General features: G+C 45.6%; 1 protein-coding gene across 2 annotated transcripts in view; it reads right to left on the minus strand.

Annotated features, from left to right (window-relative positions):
* Positions 1-432: 432 nt before the first annotated feature.
* EXOSC7 (exosome component 7) overlaps positions 433-17,536 on the minus strand; it is a 37,306-nt gene continuing 20,202 nt past the window's right edge. For both annotated transcript variants that reach the window (XM_055343440.1, XM_055343441.1), the window contains 4 exons: positions 11,277-11,347; positions 5,513-5,636; positions 4,076-4,231; positions 433-674 (listed from right to left, as the gene is read on the minus strand). In XM_055343440.1, the coding sequence (XP_055199415.1) occupies positions 570-674; positions 4,076-4,231; positions 5,513-5,636; positions 11,277-11,347 (456 nt within the window). In that variant the 3' untranslated portion in view covers positions 433-569. The remainder of the gene's footprint in view (positions 675-4,075; positions 4,232-5,512; positions 5,637-11,276; positions 11,348-17,536) is intronic.

Here is a 17,536-nt window from a genome sequence, read left to right on the forward strand (position 1 = left end):
GGTAGGTCTTTATTCTAGTATTTTTGTTGTTGTTTTGAATTCCTTTTTATTTTATTTTATTTTTTTATTATTTATTTACAATAGTCACAGAGAGAGAGAGAGAGAGAGAGAGAGAGAGAGAGGCAGAGACACAGGCAGAGGGAGAAGCAGGCTCCATGCACCGGGAGCCCGACGTGGGATTCGATCCCGGGTCTCCAGGATCGCACCCTGAGCCAAAGGCAGGCACCAAACCACTGCGCCACCCAGGGATCCCTGTTTTGAATTCCTATAGCAGGAGATAAATGAGTCTCACTGGAGAGGCATGGCCAGAGAAATCTCCTTGGGAGCAGATCTCTGGATTTGGTTATCATTCATTAGACCAGGGCCAGACTTTACAGGGGGTCACAAAATGGCACCTTGAATTATTGCTGAAGAACTCGAGCCGTACCAAACCAAACTAGAAAATATACTTTAATTTTACAGGTACAAATGGCAGCTCAAATTCATAATAGATAAGAAAAATATATACAAACTGCGGCTTAAGAGGAAAGCAAAATAACAAACACCCCACATTTGTGTTGATGTGCAAGTCACCCCAGGAATCCAACTTTCTGTCTCTTGGGCCCCAGGCTTTCCTCCTTGTGTAGGACGCTCTGCAGGGAGGCATGCAGCACCTTGCCCACTCGCTTGCCAGTCTGTAGGACAAAAGAAGGCATATACCCACTGGTGAGGCATACACACTGGCCAGGGAAGCTTCCCTCTATGCCTGCTAGCCATTCCCAACTGTACACATTCCATCTGCCTTACAGGGCTTTTATTTAATGGATCATATCAATACAAAAACAAACCCCCAACAACAACATAACAGATACATTCTGGAAAACTCTCATACTAAAAATAAAAACAAAGAAAAAAAAATGCCACCCCCAGGCAGCCAGCAGGAAGCAGCAAAGGCAGCCTCAGCCATTAGCTCACGCTTAGCACTCCTGCTGCCATTACAACAAGCAGCAAAACAGTCAACCAAATCTGGTCCTGGGAAAAAAAAACAAAAAAAACAAAAAAACAAAACACAAATCTGGTCCTGGTACTGCCAAGTCCCACTGTACTGTAGTAAGAAGGCAGAGGGAGGCCACGGGGAATCAAGAGTCTGTCTAATGAAGGAATAGACGGTCTGGGGACACGTCTGAACAAGCAGGTTCTCATTCACCTGCCACCAAATCTCTACACAGAGCAGCTCAGATGGGACTGAGCTGACACCGGGATCAGGTCTTAGGCGTTGCTGCCATGCAGAGATGCTAAAGGAACAGAATGTTGGAACTGAGACATGTCAAGAGGTCAGACGACCCACAGAGTTCCTAATTAGCCTGACACAGGAGCCACATGGAAACACTTGAAAACAAAACTAATATATAAAAAATCTTTCTTGGGCAGCCCCGGTGGCGCAGCGGTTTAGCGCTGCCTGCAGCCCAGGGCGTGATCCTGGAGACCTGGGATCGAGTCCCGCGTCGGGCTCCCTGCATGGAGCCTGCTTCTCCTCTGCCTGTGTCTCTGCCTCTCTCTCTGTGTCTCTCATGAATAAATAAAATAAAATCTTTAAAAAAAAAATCTTTCTTTATGAAACTGTTATTCTGAGCTCACAGACCATTTTAAGACTATGATGAACCAACAAGTCTCCATGTCATCGAGTCTTCTATGTTTCCATAGCAGTTTTTTTTTTTTTAATTTTTATTTATTTATGATAGTCACACACACAGAGAGAGAGGCAGAGACATAGGCAGAGGGAGAAGCAGGCTCCATGCACCGGGAGCCCGGCGTGGGATTCGATCCCAGGTCTCCAGGATCGTGCCCAGGGCCAAAGGCAGGCGCCAAACCACTGTACCACCCAGGGATCCCTCCATAGCAGTTTTAATTCAACTGTGCCATTGGTTCCATTCTCCGCAATGTCAGGCAAGGAAGACCTCCAGGCCTAGACCCCCGCCCCAATCTTTTAGTTACAGGGACCCTATCCCCAGACCCTAAGTGTAACACAGGATGAGACTCCAGATATTATTGGAAACTTATACGAAAATATCTCAGTCTAAAAGTGGGAAATGATCAATGGTATGAAATGCAAAGTCAGGCTGAAGGGCCAAAGTGACGGTGGAAAGATTTATTTTACTGTAACACAAGAGAAAGAAAAAATGTCAATCAGATAAGGGTACTGACTGTTCATATAAATGAAAGTGGGGAGTGAGGATAAGAGGGGATGAGACAGGACATCAGGACTTGGGAGGTCTGAATGTGATGGTAGAGTTTGGGAAAGTGGCCTGCATAGCCATCCCAATGTTTTAAGCATCGCAAGTCACTTCTGGATCGCTGCATCCCTATGAGGCCAGAGCAGTGACACAGGGCCATGGGGCTATGGTCCCCCTGAGCAGGGTCTGTAGACCTCATTCATGGAGCCACAGAGGAGGATGCAGCTCGGCTCACCAGATGGAGCTCTGACCACAGCAGCTACAGCAGACCTGGTGTATAAGGTGAAAATAGCTCAGTGTGGCTGCAGGGGGTGGGGGGACGGTTCTGGAAGCACACCGTCTGGGTTTGAATCCTAGCACCAGCATTTATGAGCTGGGAACCCCATAGGCAAGTTACTTCATCTGCTACACATCTCAATTTCCATGTCTATAAAATTAAGGATAACAATAGTAGTTGCCTCAAAGGATGGCTGAAGACTCAATGACATAATACATTTAAAGCACTAAAAACAGGGTACCAGACACACAGTAAGCACACAATAAATTTTCGCTATTACTTATCACTTTTGTTGTTTTACACACTGGAATTCTCATAAAATTCTCCAGGGGGTGGGGAAAGAGCTCCTTCTAAGACAAGCCAGTTCTCTAGAGAAGCCTTTGGCAGAACTTATAAAGTATTTTAAGTGTTTTTATTTAAAAAAAAAAAAACAACTAACCAAATAACCAACCGGCCATGAAGAATACCACTGCCACGCACGGCTACAGACACATGAGCTCAGGGAGCTGAAGAGAGCACTCAGAGACGTTTCCTGAGTACTCCGGGCAGGCCCACACTGTGCCATATGCTTCACCTCCACACCCTCACTGGCTCCTCACAACACGCTCGTGGCAGGCACCACTACTGCTGCCACACTCTGAGATGGAGCAAGCTGTGGCCCAGGGCCAGGACGTACAGTGGGGCAGTACATCTTCATGCCTGAGTTCTTGACACCATATACACTGCCCAGTTTTGCTTTCAAGTAAGACGATAAGAAGAGAAAACGGACATTAAATGCTTAGCGTCTTCAGTGAAAAGTCACTATTTCTAAGAATGAAGGAAGAGGGTGAACTGTGGTTACCCAAAGCAAAAAACCTGGGTCCAGCTGACTCTGTCCCCGGTAATTCAGCAGGGCTGTGTCCGGGTCTTCGAAGACTTCTGGAAAGTCAAGGTGGATGTGGGGGAAGATGAGTCTGGGAAGACACAGGTGGTCCCTGCCACGGGGGAGCTTTCAGGCCAGTAAGGAACACACACACACATCAACCAATCAGCACTAAGCTGGAAAGCACCCTAATAGTCGGTGTGGCCAAACAGCCTGAGACCTGTGGGGAGTGATCCACCCTGAGGCAGCTGGAAGGATTTCACATTTGTCTCCATTTGAACACTTCTAGACCTATGAAGAAGTGCGGAGATGGCCATCCTTCAGCCCCTGGCTCCACCTTTACTCATTCCCTTCAAAGGACAGGAAGCAGTCAGGCAGGAATCCAGTTCCCTCATCAGATCACAAAAGCCAAGGATTTTGGAGTTACAAGCGACTCTATATTATCAGCGCAACACTTTCATCCAGAGACATGGAAGTGTGAGATCAGAGAGGGAGAGGACAAGGAACAATTACTGACAGGTTCCTTACCTCCCGGTCCAGGGCCCTCACCACCTCCACCCTTGGCTAAGTTAGTAGACAACCAACTTATACCAGCTATTCTCCAAGCTCTAAGTCTAGGGTCAAGGGTGCAAAGGGAGAATTCCCATGGTGCAGTCAAGGGGGCAAGATCCAGCAAGCACTCCTGGTCAGGTGCCTACACTTGCCTCAGAGTCAGAGCCTCACCTCCATCATCTCGAAGATGCTCTCTGGGTCCAGGCTGCCCTTTCCCACTTTCCTCATGCATGTTACGACTCCCTTGCTGGTCACAGACACCAACAAGCTGGCCAAAGAGCAGGCCTCCTCCTGAAGAGTAGCATCCACTACATGCCGATAGCCAATCTGCAAAGTCAGGGCGGCAGAGTACAAAAATGGGTAATACACATCCCAGAACCCCATCTTTGATACCTTTGTGAAGGAATATCTACACCAGCGAAGAACTGCCATTCAAGATTTTATTTTAGATTGTACTCATATGGAAAACACCTAAAGCAATGCTCAACAATTCTATCACAGACCACTGTGGAAGCAAAATTACAAAAGCATGAGAAAATAATATGGGATGGGGGTGGGGTGAGAGCCATAATTCAGAGATCATCTAAGTCAAAAGCTACTAAGAGTCTCCAACAGAGGGGCGCGGGGAGAAACTGGCATGTGAAGCCACATGATGTTTCACCGATGACAAAGATGAATCAAGAGGGTGCAAGCCAGAGGCACGCTCAATAATGAGTCAAGTGTAGGTAGCTTTGGTCACTCCCAATGCTTCCCCATACTCCAGGTTCATGAAGTGATTTCAGGGGAATTAAACGTGACTCATTCAGTCCTATTTTTATATGAATCCTGTGTGGAATCAGGGATAGTCTCAGCCAAAACAGGCCTCAGTACACAACAGCATCAGCCACAGGTTAGGCTCCACAGGCCTCTGCGCTAATGTAAAAACCACACTTGGGCAGCCTGGGTGGCTCAGTGGTTTAGCACCGCCTTCAGCCCAGGGCATGATCCTGGAGACCCAGAATCGAGTCCCACATCAGGCTCCCTGTATGCAGCCTGCTTCTCCCTCTGCCTATGTCTCTGCCTTTCTCTCTCTCTCTCTCTCTCTGTGTGTCTCATGAATAAATAAAATCTTAAAAAACAAAAACACACTTGACATAATAGATACCCAGATCCTGCTCCAACCCCTCATTTCATAGATGTGGACGCTGGGGCCTAAAGAGGGGACAGTGTTCAGCTTTCAATCTCCCTATTATTATTCACCCAGCCTAGACCCCATAGAATTGAGGAAATTAAGGGAAATGCGCACACAGGCTGTTTTAGTGAAATGCCTGGTATGGAGGAACTTAAGAAATTCTGGCTACTATTACTATGAACTCACTCCTGTACTCCTGGGACTCCATCATAGCTTCCAATTTAAAAAAGAAAAAGAAAGAGCTGCTCATGTAGTGGTTTCTTTTTTCTTTTTTTCATATAGTGGTTTCTAATATAACCAAATTACTAGATTTAGATTAAAGCTACTTCTACATGGTTTGTGACACTAAAACTTCTCAACCTATTAAATAAGCTTAATGGGTTGGGATTGAAGGAGACCCACAAGGAATTCAAAAACCATCAGATACAACCACATACCTTGCACAGGGTGACAATGCAAGGGACATTCTCCACACTTAGCCGGATGCAGTCATAAGGGTCATCTGAGAGTTCAATGTCCTTGGACCCCTCTTCATCCTCTAAAACACGAACTCTTGGTATCCTAGGAGCAGAAGCACAATTAAAGTTCCCAATTACTGTGAGGAGAAAGAGAACTTCTTTTTCTTGAGACTGAGAATAGGAGTCAGAATTCCTGCATCTTACAAGATAAAGTCACACCCCACCTGTACTTTATCATTCTCATCTCTACCATCTCTGTGAAAAGTGCACAGGCAATCCTGCAGAGCACTGAAGAAAGGAGGACTTTTAAACATGATCCTTGGTCAATCAGATATGCACATGGAGAAAAAAAAAATGATCCCTATCTCACACCATAAACAAAATCCATACCAAATAGACTACAGAGAAAGAGGAAAGATAAAATATAGCTCCTAGAAGAAAAATTAAAAACATCTTCATGACCTTGGAGTAGACAAAGATTTCTTGAACAGACCACAAAAAGGGCTTACCACAAGGGGAAAAAAAAAACAATAGATTCAATCATGTTGAAGAAATCTACTGCACAGATTTTTATATTGTGCCATCTGTGAACAAAGCAAAGAATCTTAACCTAAAAGTGAATCCCTTCATACTAAAATTACACAGGGGAAATAAGGGACTTGTTAGTGAATGTGATCTGTTATTACATGAGATTCTTTTTGGTCTTTATCTTGTTACTTCCATGTAGAAATTTGTTAACCAGAAACCTTTGACATTTGAAGCCTTTGTATTGAAGGTATTCTGAATACAGAAAATTATGTGTGCCTATAGAATAAGCTACAATAAAATAACATCATATATTTGGAAAATCCTCTAGAGTTTACTGGGATACTTTTGTGTTTATTATTTCACTGAAGAAAAAAAAAAGGAATGAAATAGAGCTGGACATTTTAATTGTCTGTTATTCAGTTATGTTCCCCCAAAGACAGAATAAGACAAATGAAATTATGGTCAATATTGTACTCATTTCCCCATCCTTAGAGTCTAACACACTATCTTACACAAGGAGGGACTCATTTAATGAATGAGATTTAATTATTTGTTCAAGGTCATAGCACTAATGATAGTTAGAACCAAGACTAAATGCAGGCCTTCTAGCCCCCACAGCAGCGTTTGCTCCACACCATGGCTAGCATAATAGCACCTGCCTATGCAAGGGCAGAGAAACTAGAAAACCAAAGAAGAATAATGTAGGTGTGTTTGTATTTTCTCTGAGATTGACCAACCTTTCCACTTTCAACATGCTGGCAGGTGAACAGATGATGAAGATAAAGCAATGATGAAAATAAAGCATGGGTCACCATAAGGCAACCGCTGAGAACTCTCTGCCCATAAATACCATCAATGTGTCCATCTGCTCCATATTTAGATACACATTTGTCAAAATTAACATATTTAGACTCATGTAAGTGAAGACCACGTTCTGGAAGGTATTAGAAAGTGCTGCTGAAGACTGATGAAAAAGCCTGAGGCCTAAGAAAACATTAATAGCTAACGTTTCTTTATTCTGGAAAGAGCTATATAAGCTAGTGGAGAAGTTCCCCCTTGGGGACTTCTCCAGTGTGGTCTAAAAGGGATAAACATGATCTGTGTCATTTCACTGGCCAGACCCTCTGAACACAAGCTGCACTTATTGTTTTTCATCTGGATTAAATGGATATTAGAAATGAAAACAATCTTTCCACCTCAGGCTGATGTACTACTTTCAGAAGAGCATAATCACCTCTAGGCAGAATAAATCATTTTCTCAATGGCCCTCTTTCTATACAATGTTTTGAAATAAAAAAAAAATATATATGAACTTCTGTTTGTCAAAAGACATCATTTAGAAGTTAAAAAGATGGGGTGCCTGGGTGGCTTGGTTGGTTAAGCCTCTGTCTTTGGCTCAGGTCATGATCTCAGGGTCCTGGGACTGAGCCCCATGTTGGGCTCCCTGCTCATGCTCTCACTTGCTCTGTCTCCCTCAAATGAATAAATAAAAAATCTAAAAAAGAAAAAAAAAAGTTGAAAAGATATTCCAGAATGGAGAAATATTTGCAAATGTGCGTGTGTGTGTGTGTATGTGTGCATACATAGGAGCTGACATATTATGTAAAAAATTCCTACTGCAGGTAAAAAAAAAAAAAAATTCCTACCAAATATAAAAGACTAACAACCTAACAGAAAAATAGGCAAAAAGACAGACTTGAACAGAGACTTCATAAAAGAGGCTACTCAAGTAGCCAACAAACACACAAAGAGGTATTCAACTTAAAAATTCATCAAGGAAATACAAATTAAAACTACAATATGATACTAGGACATATGCCAAAATGGCAGATACTAAAAAGATAAACCCCCTTCTGCCCCCCAAAAAAACTTGAGTTGGCAAAGATGTGAAGCAACCCGGAACGCTTATACAATGCTGGTGAGAGTACCATCTAGTAAAAGCACTTTAGAAAACTGTTTTGCAGTACCTACTAAAACCAAACATAGCCATGTCTCATGATCCAAAATTTTCACTCGTATCCAGCAGAAGTGGGTAAATATGCGCAAGAAAAATACAAAAATGTTCATGTTTGGAACAGCCAAAACCTGGAAACTACCCAGATGCTCATCCACAGTAGAATGGATAAATTGTGGCACAGTCACACAATGGGCCACCATGCAGCATAAATCAAACTATGACTACAGGCCACAATACAGATGTCTCAAAACATAATGCTCAGTGAATGAAGCAGACACAAAAGAGAACTCACTGTGTAATTTCATTTATATCAAGTACAAAACCATTCTACTGTTGGACAATGGTTATCCTCAGTGGCTGTAATGATTGCATGGGGGTGGATGGTGAGAGTGCTTCTGGGGGGGTAGGGCTGGCAACATTCTGTTTCTTGAGCTGGGTTCTGGAAAACACATTTAACCCGTAGAGTCCGTCCATCCCCATCTGGGATACAGGAGTCAGGAAGGAAGAGATGGTCCTTTCAGCTACGTAATGGAAACAGTGTTGGTGCTTTGCCTTGCTCCTCTAACAAAAGCCCTCTATGAGTCTAGCCCTGCTGGCTGTCCCTACACAAGGCCACATCCACAGCAGATGAGCTGCAGCCAGGGAATGTCTGCAGGAACCAAGGGGTCCTGCTAGGGTCTGCCCTAGCTCAAAGCCTCCATGTCAGGGGCACCTAAGGTGTTAAGTATCAAGTAACATTCTATTTGAGCAAGTCAGGTAACCAGTTTGAATTCTGATTGGTACGTTAAAAAATGAGTGTGTGCAAACACACACACACACACACAGACACACATCTTCCTAATACTTTGGCCCCAACCTGGTTCAGCTGAAGGACTGAGAATGGCCTTTCCTCTTCTAAATAACATGGATTCTCCAAAACGTCTTTCCATGTACCAGGACCCAATACCTCACATAGCCACATCCCTTGCTACAGTAGGGCTGTTCTTGTTCTGGGGAGGAGACTTATGGCTATGCCTACAACAGGTGTCCTCCCCAACCTGAGCAGCTGGGTTTCACTATCCTGATGTACAGTTTGCCCAACACTTCCCCCACAGCTAAACAGCCTTCTGGTTCTACTCTTTCCTTTTCCTAGTGCCCATGGAAACCAGCTGGCAGATGGGTAGTGATTTCTGAAGCTCAAGGCACAACAGATGGCAACTTCCTTTCTTCTCCAATAGAACCCCAGCACAGGCTGCTGCAATGGCATAGGTGCTTGGGCCCCACTGTGGACACGAGTGCTAGGCCCACCTCCTGACTGATCTCAGCCCCAAGTCTAGTGGCATTGCTCAGGGTGGGGGACTTATACAGCTTTCATTCTCAGCAAATATTCCATCCTGCAATGTCGGACTTAAATTTATTTAACTTCCCTTTGAATAACACAGGTAGTCTAAATTTACCATATAAGACCTCTAAAATATAGATAAATATTAAGTCACCTATAATAGGAGCACTAGAAAATCATCGCAATGCCCATTTGGGGATATACATATCTATCTATCCAACCATCCAGACATATTCATAAGAACTGCCGAAAGTAAAATATAACAAAACAAATGAGATGAGAGGATCATGGTTAGTGTCTGGTTTTCTGTATTAACAAACCCCTAAATAGGCTGCTGGGCAGAGTTCAATCCCCTGTGTTAGGATACTCAGGCTGTTCCTAACTTCTTACCATTACAAAGAAGCTGCAATGAACACCCTAGAATAATACCCTTGCTCATTTATCCAATTAATTCCTTAGACTATGCCCTAGAAGTCTCTAATTTTCATGTTCTATACTCTAGGACCCCCATTCCCTTAATGTAAGCTCTCTTATGGCATGAAAACCCTGGCCCACATATTTTTTTTCTTTTTTTAAAAGATTTTTTTTTTTTAAGATTTTATTTATTTATTCATAGAGACACAGAGAAAGGGAGCCCTGGGAGGCACAGCGGTTTGGCGCCTGCCTTTGGCCCAGGGCGCAATCCTGGAGACCCGGATCGAATCCCACGTCAGGCTCCCGGTGCATGGAGCCTGCTTCTCCCTCTGCCTATGTCTCTGCCTCTCTCTCTCTCTCTATCATAAATAAATAAAAATTAAAAAAAAAAAAAAAGAGAGAGACACAGAGAGAGAATGAGAGGCAGAGACACAGGCAGAGGGAGAAGCAGGCTCCATGCAGAGAGCCTGACGTGGGACTCGATCCAGGGTCTCCAGGATCACACCCTGGGCTGCAGGCGGCGCTAAACCGCTGCGCCACCGGGGCTGCCCTAAAATATTTTTTTAATGTATTTATTCATGAGAGACAGAGAGAGAGAGAGAGGCAGAGACACAGGCAGAGGGAGAAGCAGGCTCCATGCAGGAAGCCTGACACAGAACTCGATCTTGGGTCCCCAGGATCATGCCCTGGGCTGACGGCGGTGCTAAACCGCTGAGCCATCCAGACTGCCCCACATATTTATTTTCAAATGCTGCCAACTTTCTTTCAAGAAGTTGGTGCATGGAAGAGGAGATGTCGGGCAGCCCGAGTGGCTCAGCAGTTTAGTGCCGCCTTCAGCCCAGGGTGTGATCCTGGAGACCTGGGATCAAGTCCCACGTCAGACTCCCCGCATGGAGCCTGCTTCTCTGCCTCTCTCTCTCTGTCTCTCATGAATAAATAAATAAAATCTTAAAAAAAAAAAAAAAAAAAAGGAAGAGGAGAAGTCTGTATGATCAGTCAGAGGAAATGCCAGCTCCTAAACTGCTTAATGCCATGTCCCTTGCACACAGCTGGCTGGGAAGCTGAACCACAGTGGCAGAACCATTTCCTGCTCTTAAACCCAAGAGTAGGCTGCTGTCCTGCTTTCAGAACATTCCTGTGTCCAGTCAAGGAATATGTGAGCATTTACTACATGTCAGGCATTGCTCACGGTGCTGGGGATCTAGCAGGCTACACAACAGGCAAAACTCATGCTCCTGAGCAGTTTTATCCAATAATCTCACAGTTAATCTGTGGTTGCTTTCCACTCTTTTTGCTTCTCTGTGGTTCCCTAGTATTTTTCTACATGAGACATGGTTACTTATGAAAATAACATAAAGAACAAATAGAGAAATATACGCACCTGGAGCTTACCATGAAGTGCCACCATGTTTCATGCTAAAGCCCCTCATTACCTTCCCGTGCTGAGAGCTTCACCTGTCCCAAGTGTTTCATCATAAGTGTCTGCTCAGGCTCTGTGCGGGGCTGTTCCCAGGAAGACTTACCTTGTGTTGAAGAGAGCAGCCTTCACGGCAATGCAGATGGTGTCGAACAAATTCCCACCACATTCCAGCAGCTAAGGGAGGCAGGAAGTGAAGCAGGGAGGAAAAGCAAACGTCACTTCTTGCTCTAAGTACCATCTCAGTTAAAGGATACCGGTTCCTACGAAACACTGACAAAGTGCTCACAAAACAAAGAGAAGAACATGTGGAAGCTGTCCTGGAGGACGCTTGGTGCATTCACCCTCATTGCAAGAGACACCTTGGCAGCTGTGCTGGCCTAGGCGCCACAAGTGAGGTCACCACTGGTCCGGGCTATGGGTCTACCACTCAGGCCCCCACCTGTGGTGGGTGACCTCTAACTGGCCCCCTAGCCAGTTGGATCTGCATTCAAGGAGGAAATGATCATGTTTATTTGGTCCCAGATGGCTCCTTACTGCACCGCAAGCATGACTCTCCCCTGTGCTGACATAAACTTGGCCTCCAAACAGGTTAAGTCAGGGTGGCCACTGATGCTGCAGCTGCAACCAGGCTCACAGTTATGACTGTGGTTACCTCCTATTTGTAATTAACAACGCATAGCCAATGCTCGAACATGGACCAAACACCATGCTGCACGTTCGGTAGACTAAAAACCAAGTTCTTGCCCATGAGCAATAGCATGGACTGTGCTTATGCATGCTCATTCAGCAGGAAAGGTCAGAGCCTGATACTAAGTGGAAGGTGACACATCCTTCTGTCCTCATTTCAGTGATGCCTTGATCTGAGGCTATGGAACAAAGCCAACTAGGTGACCCCAAGAAAGGAAGGAGAATCAGTCACATGTAGAAAGAAAAGTCATGTAGTTAGTCTCTTATGCTTTTGCTTAGAGTCTATCTCCTCTCCTGAGGGCTGGACCCTGTCAAGTTTGTCCAGTCCTTTCTCGTCAGGGCCCAGCAGAAGGACTGCCATGAAGAAACAGCCTTGTGGGTACTTACAGAAAGCAGGCAGCCTAAGCCTGGGCCTTCCAAATTCCACTCAGAATTGACAATCATACCTGGTGTGTCCTTCACACATCACATTCATCTCTAACTGCTCTTTATGCAGACGCCGCTGTTCCCACAGCACGGCAGAATTATGCTCATTAAAACAGGACACCCCCACCCCCACCTGCACCCCCAGCCCATGTTACCACCCGACTTTGTAACTGCAGCTCACTGGCCTAGCAGGGGACTACCTCTTCTCCACGTGATTCAGACACAGACTGCCACACAGCAAAGAGCTCCGGCTGGACTCCTGAGTCAGACTGCTAGGATTTCTGTCTTTGCTGGTCAGCTGGCTGCTACTTGACCTCTCTCTGCCTCACAGAGGGTAAAAATCACAACCATCTCACAGAATTGTTACATGGGCTGAATGAGTTCATATATGTAAAGCCCTTAGAAGTGTGTCTAGCACACAGTAAGCATGAGCTGAGTGCTTCTAAAGAATACTGGCTTGTGCCTTCGTTTCCCCGTTGCCATCTTCACAGACTTTCTGAGGAAGTGTGCTGCACGTTTTCCATCTGCATCGCTGACAGCTGAGGTCTCTAACCCTGGCTGTGCATCAGAATCACCTGGGGAGCTTATGAAACATGCACAGTGACATTCTGGTGTGTGCATTTTACTCCAGACTTGAGATGGTCCTGATGATTAGCCAGGGCTGAAGACCACTGTCTCACACTTTGCTGTCCCACAGTGCCTGCTTCATGCAAAGAAGGTCCAAGGGAAATGCTGACATCTGCTCTAGCAGCTGGGGGTCTGGTCTCCCTGCAGGAAGGGACCCTGGAGAACACATCACCCCCCCCCCTTTCTTGGCAGCTAGGGGCACAGAAGCCCTCCTGCTCATGACACGGTGGCCTGCTACAAAGTTTGATTTTCAACATTCTGGCTTATCAGCAAGAGAGGAAATCAAGAGGGCAGAATGCTAAACCCGATCTGCCCAAAGGGCAGGTGCCAGCTGGCCTACCTTCCTCCCTGGGGTGCAAAGGACGAGCTCACTCCAGGCCTCAGATGTGCCCACTCAGGCTCCTCTTGGTGCGCCATACAATGGGGTAACCCAGGTCCGGCAGTGTGGGTCTGCCACTTGCTGGCCATGTGCCCTCTGAGCTTCAGGTTCTCCCTCAGTAGAGCAAAGCTTTGCTTCTCTATGGGATGACTGCAAGGACTAAATGAGATCATGTCCTCACCATTCCCAGCACTTAATGGGCTCAAAGACCCTAGTCTCCTCTCTTGCTGCCAAGCAGGTGCAGCCTAGCAGGAATCTTCCTGCTATACACAGTGGTACAACCAGGAAGCAGGGGACAGTGGGTGCAACGTGGACACCCAAAGCAGCCTGAGCGCATCTGAGAATAGGCCCAGACAAGCCAGGGGAGAACAGGAGGTGCGGGATGACTTGTGTTACAGAGGGCCTGGGCTGTGGTCCTGGAGCAGGACATGGGTGTCTGCCCTCTCCAGGGCAAAAATCCCTCCTGTAACATAGGTGGGAAAGGAGGAGAACTGGAGAAGAGAAGGATACACACAATCATAAACACACTGTTCCCTGTCAGGTGCACAGATTCTAGAATGTTGGTTTTTTGTTGTTGTTGTTTTTAAATTCTATTTATTTATTCAGGAGACACACACACAGAGAGAGAGAGAGAGAGAGAGAGAGAGAGAGAGGCAGAGACACAGGGAGAGGGAGAAGCAGGCCCTGTGCAAGGAGCCTGACGCGGGACCCAATCCCGGGACCCCAAGACCATGTCCTGGGCCAAAGGCAAGCACTGAGCCACCCAGGGATCCCCTAGAATGTTCTTTTAGGGGAACAACACAACTTATTCTGTTGGCCTTCTGGGGATGAGGGCTTTCTTTTCATAAGGCAAACCTCCAAAACACACTGCTAGGAAGCACAAGGAGAAAACATGTCTCCCCACAAAACACCTGCTCTCCCGGACTTCCTCTCACCATCCTCTCAGACACTCAGGCTGGGTGCCTCCTGGCACAACACACAGCCAGCTGCCAGGTGCTGCAGTCACTCCCCCACTCTCTCTGTCCTCCCCAGGCCCAGCTCCATGGACCATGTGCCAGTCCCTCATCACTACTCCCAGGGATCATCACATGACAGCCTTATGACTGATCTCCCCACCAAAGGTCGCCTACACACTGTCAGTGTGACAAAGTCCTAACAGGTATCCCACACAGAGTAAAAACCATGACACTAAAGTATGAAGAGCGGGACACCTGGGTGGCTCAGCCATTTGGCGCCCGCCTTTGGTCCAGGGTGTGATCCGGGTTCCAGGATCAAGTCCCACATCGGGCTCCCTGCATGGAGCCTGCTTCTCCTTCTGCCTGCGTCTGCCTCTCTCTCTCTGTGTCTCTCATGAATAAATAAATAAAATATTAAAAGAAAAAGAAGTACGAAGAGCAAAGAAGGGTGACATTTCCAGGAAGTTACATTTCTACTCTCATAAAATAAGCCAAATGAGGTAAAAAAAAAAATAATAATAATAATACTGGAAATAGGGGGAACATCTGACTAGAATAGTAAATGTACCTATAATAAAAGCATGAAAACAAGGACAGTTGCCCAGTGACTATTTGTTTGAAAGATGTGCTCTGCTTAAGGACTATCCAGACCAGCTGGTAAAAAATAAACTGAGATTCATTCTTTTTTTTTTTTTTTTAATTCCTGTAACAAGACTGGATATCTACCATCTTGCTTCAAACATGGACTCAATGTATTCCATATATTTTTAGATGTAAGATAAAAACTTAGTCCCAAAACAAAACCTCCAACTTGCATGCACAAAGCACATCCCCATCAAGGCTGAAAACAAACACTGGCTTTTAGAAAACTTTTTTCTTTTTTTAAAAAGATTTTATTTGTTCATGAGAGACACACAGAGAGAGGTAGAGACAGAGGAAGAAGCAGATTCCATGCAGGGAGTCCAATGTAGGACTCAATCCCAAGACCCCAGGATCACGACCTTAGCCAAAGAGACGCTCAACCACTGAGCCACCCAAGTAGCCCTCAGAAAACTTTTCTGAGGATGACAACATTCCAAAAGTTTATGTCTTATTTCCAAAACAAATAGAGCCTTGAGGAAAAAATACTAGAGAAGAAATCCAAATGCAAGGAGTCTTAAAAGAAAGGTCTGCAGATGACAGGGACACAGTGTACCATTCAGACACCTGCTTACCATCTGTCTTCTGCCCATGGAGGGAGGGCACTGGTGCTAAGCTGAGACAACGTCCCAATCTTCAGCCTTTTTATAAAAGCCTACACTGAGAGAACAGGCCTCTTGACTAAACCACACATCAGGACCCTCACTGGGCCAGCCTCCTACAAAACCACGAGTGTGCACAAATACAGACAAGGAAACAAAAGCAGGATCACCAGAGGACAAGTGCCATGCACGACAACCCTTGTGTCTTCAGCTTTTTTGGGAGAAAGGAAAAGATACAATGTTCTTCAGACACAGGGTAGAACCTTACAATTCACACAGTGGGGCTGTACATCCCCAGGTAGCTAAGAAACCTGCCTCTTATTCAGTAGGGATTGCAGGTTGCCAGTTCCTGCCTCCTCAAAACCAGGACTTAAAAAATTAACTGCTTGGTAGAACTGCATGAAAAGGTACATCCCACTTATTGGAGGTGAGGAAAAGCAAACGGACTTTGTCATTTCATTATTTTTACCCACTAGGGCCAGCATCCAGAACAACCCTGACCTGCTGGACAATGATCACCACTGCTAACAACCCTGACCTGCTGGACAATGATCACCACTGCTATCTTTTGGCTAGTTGTACTTCATCCATTATCAAATTAATTTAAAAGGATCTGGAGGGGCACCCGGGTGGCTTAGTCGGTTAGGGTCTGCCTTCGGCTCGGGTTGTGATCCCGGGGTCCTGGGATTGAGCCCCATGTCGGATTCCCTGCTCATCAGGGAGTCTGCTTCTCCCTCTGCCTGCTGCTCTCCCTGCTTGTGCACTCTCTCTCTTTCTCTCTCTCTGTATGTCTCTCTGTCAAATAAATAAATCTTAAAAAAAAGAAAAAGAAAAAGGATCTGGAAAGTCCTGCCCTGTTTAATACAGGGCCAACATTTAGAGACAAGCCAGGTTGCTCCTCATAACCAAGTTCACTCTCAGTCCACAAAATCTGCTTTATCTTTAGAATCATTAAAGGATCTGTTAGGTCAATGGTTTAGCCTTGTGACTTCAATCTAAAGTAGAAGATGTAGTCACTAATCTCCAGGTTCATAAAACTTAACTAAAAGGAATAAAATAGATCCAACAAGAGTCTGTCCTTACATGAACAAGTGGCGAATTTAGTGCCAGCAGTATGAGAAATTACTGTCCAGTGCCCAGAAGCAGGCTGCAGAGCATCTGGGAGGGAAGACACCAGGAAGGAAATGGCAGACTGGACCAGAGAGACTCCTGTAGGAGCAGAATCAGAGGAGGAGGCAGGGTCTCAGAGTCCTCCCCCAGGAAGCCAGGGACACAAAGCGGGTGGGCTACAGCGTGCTTTCAAAGGACGATGGCTTACTGAGATCAAGAGCAGGCACTGGCATTAAACAGACGCAGCTTTGACCCCGATACCACTACTCATAAGCTGAGACTTCTTGGGCTGGTCACTGTACCTCTCCGAGCCTCAGTTCCCTCACCTGTAAGTGGGGAAGATAGCAGTGCCTGCTCATGAAAGAGCCAAAGGGTCTACATGAAAATGCATATACAGAGTTCATCTGGGATCCCTGGGTGGCGTAGCGGTTTAGCGCCTGCCTTTGGCCCAGGGCGCGATCCTGGAGACCCAGGATCGAATCCCATGTCGGGCTCCCGGTGCATGGAGCCTGCTTCTCCCTCTGCCTATGTCTCTGCCTCTCTCTCTCACTGTGTGCCTATCATAAATAAATAAAAAATAAAAAAAATAAAGTAAAAAAAATAAATAAATAAAGAGTTCATCCTTGGGGTGTAGTCAGTTAAGCCTCCGACTCTCGGTTTTAGCACAGGTCATGATCTCAGGTCATGCTTCTGTGAGATCTGAGTCCACAGAGGGCTCGGGACTCAGCATGGAGTCGGCTAGTTTCTCTCTCCTTCTTCCTCTGCCCCTCCCCACTGCACACCGTGTGCACTTTTTCTCTCAAATAAATAAATCTTTTTTTTTAAAAAAAAGCTCATCCGCATTCCAAGTAGAATACACCAACTTGTCTAACTTCTGCCCGTCACCTCCATCTGATACCATCTTGAGAGCATCTCTTGTTTTTTATTTTTCTTTCCT

This window comes from Nyctereutes procyonoides, unplaced genomic scaffold, assembly GCF_905146905.1.
Source record: "Nyctereutes procyonoides isolate TBG_1078 unplaced genomic scaffold, NYPRO_anot_genome, whole genome shotgun sequence".
NCBI classification, from domain to species: domain Eukaryota; kingdom Metazoa; phylum Chordata; class Mammalia; order Carnivora; family Canidae; genus Nyctereutes; species Nyctereutes procyonoides.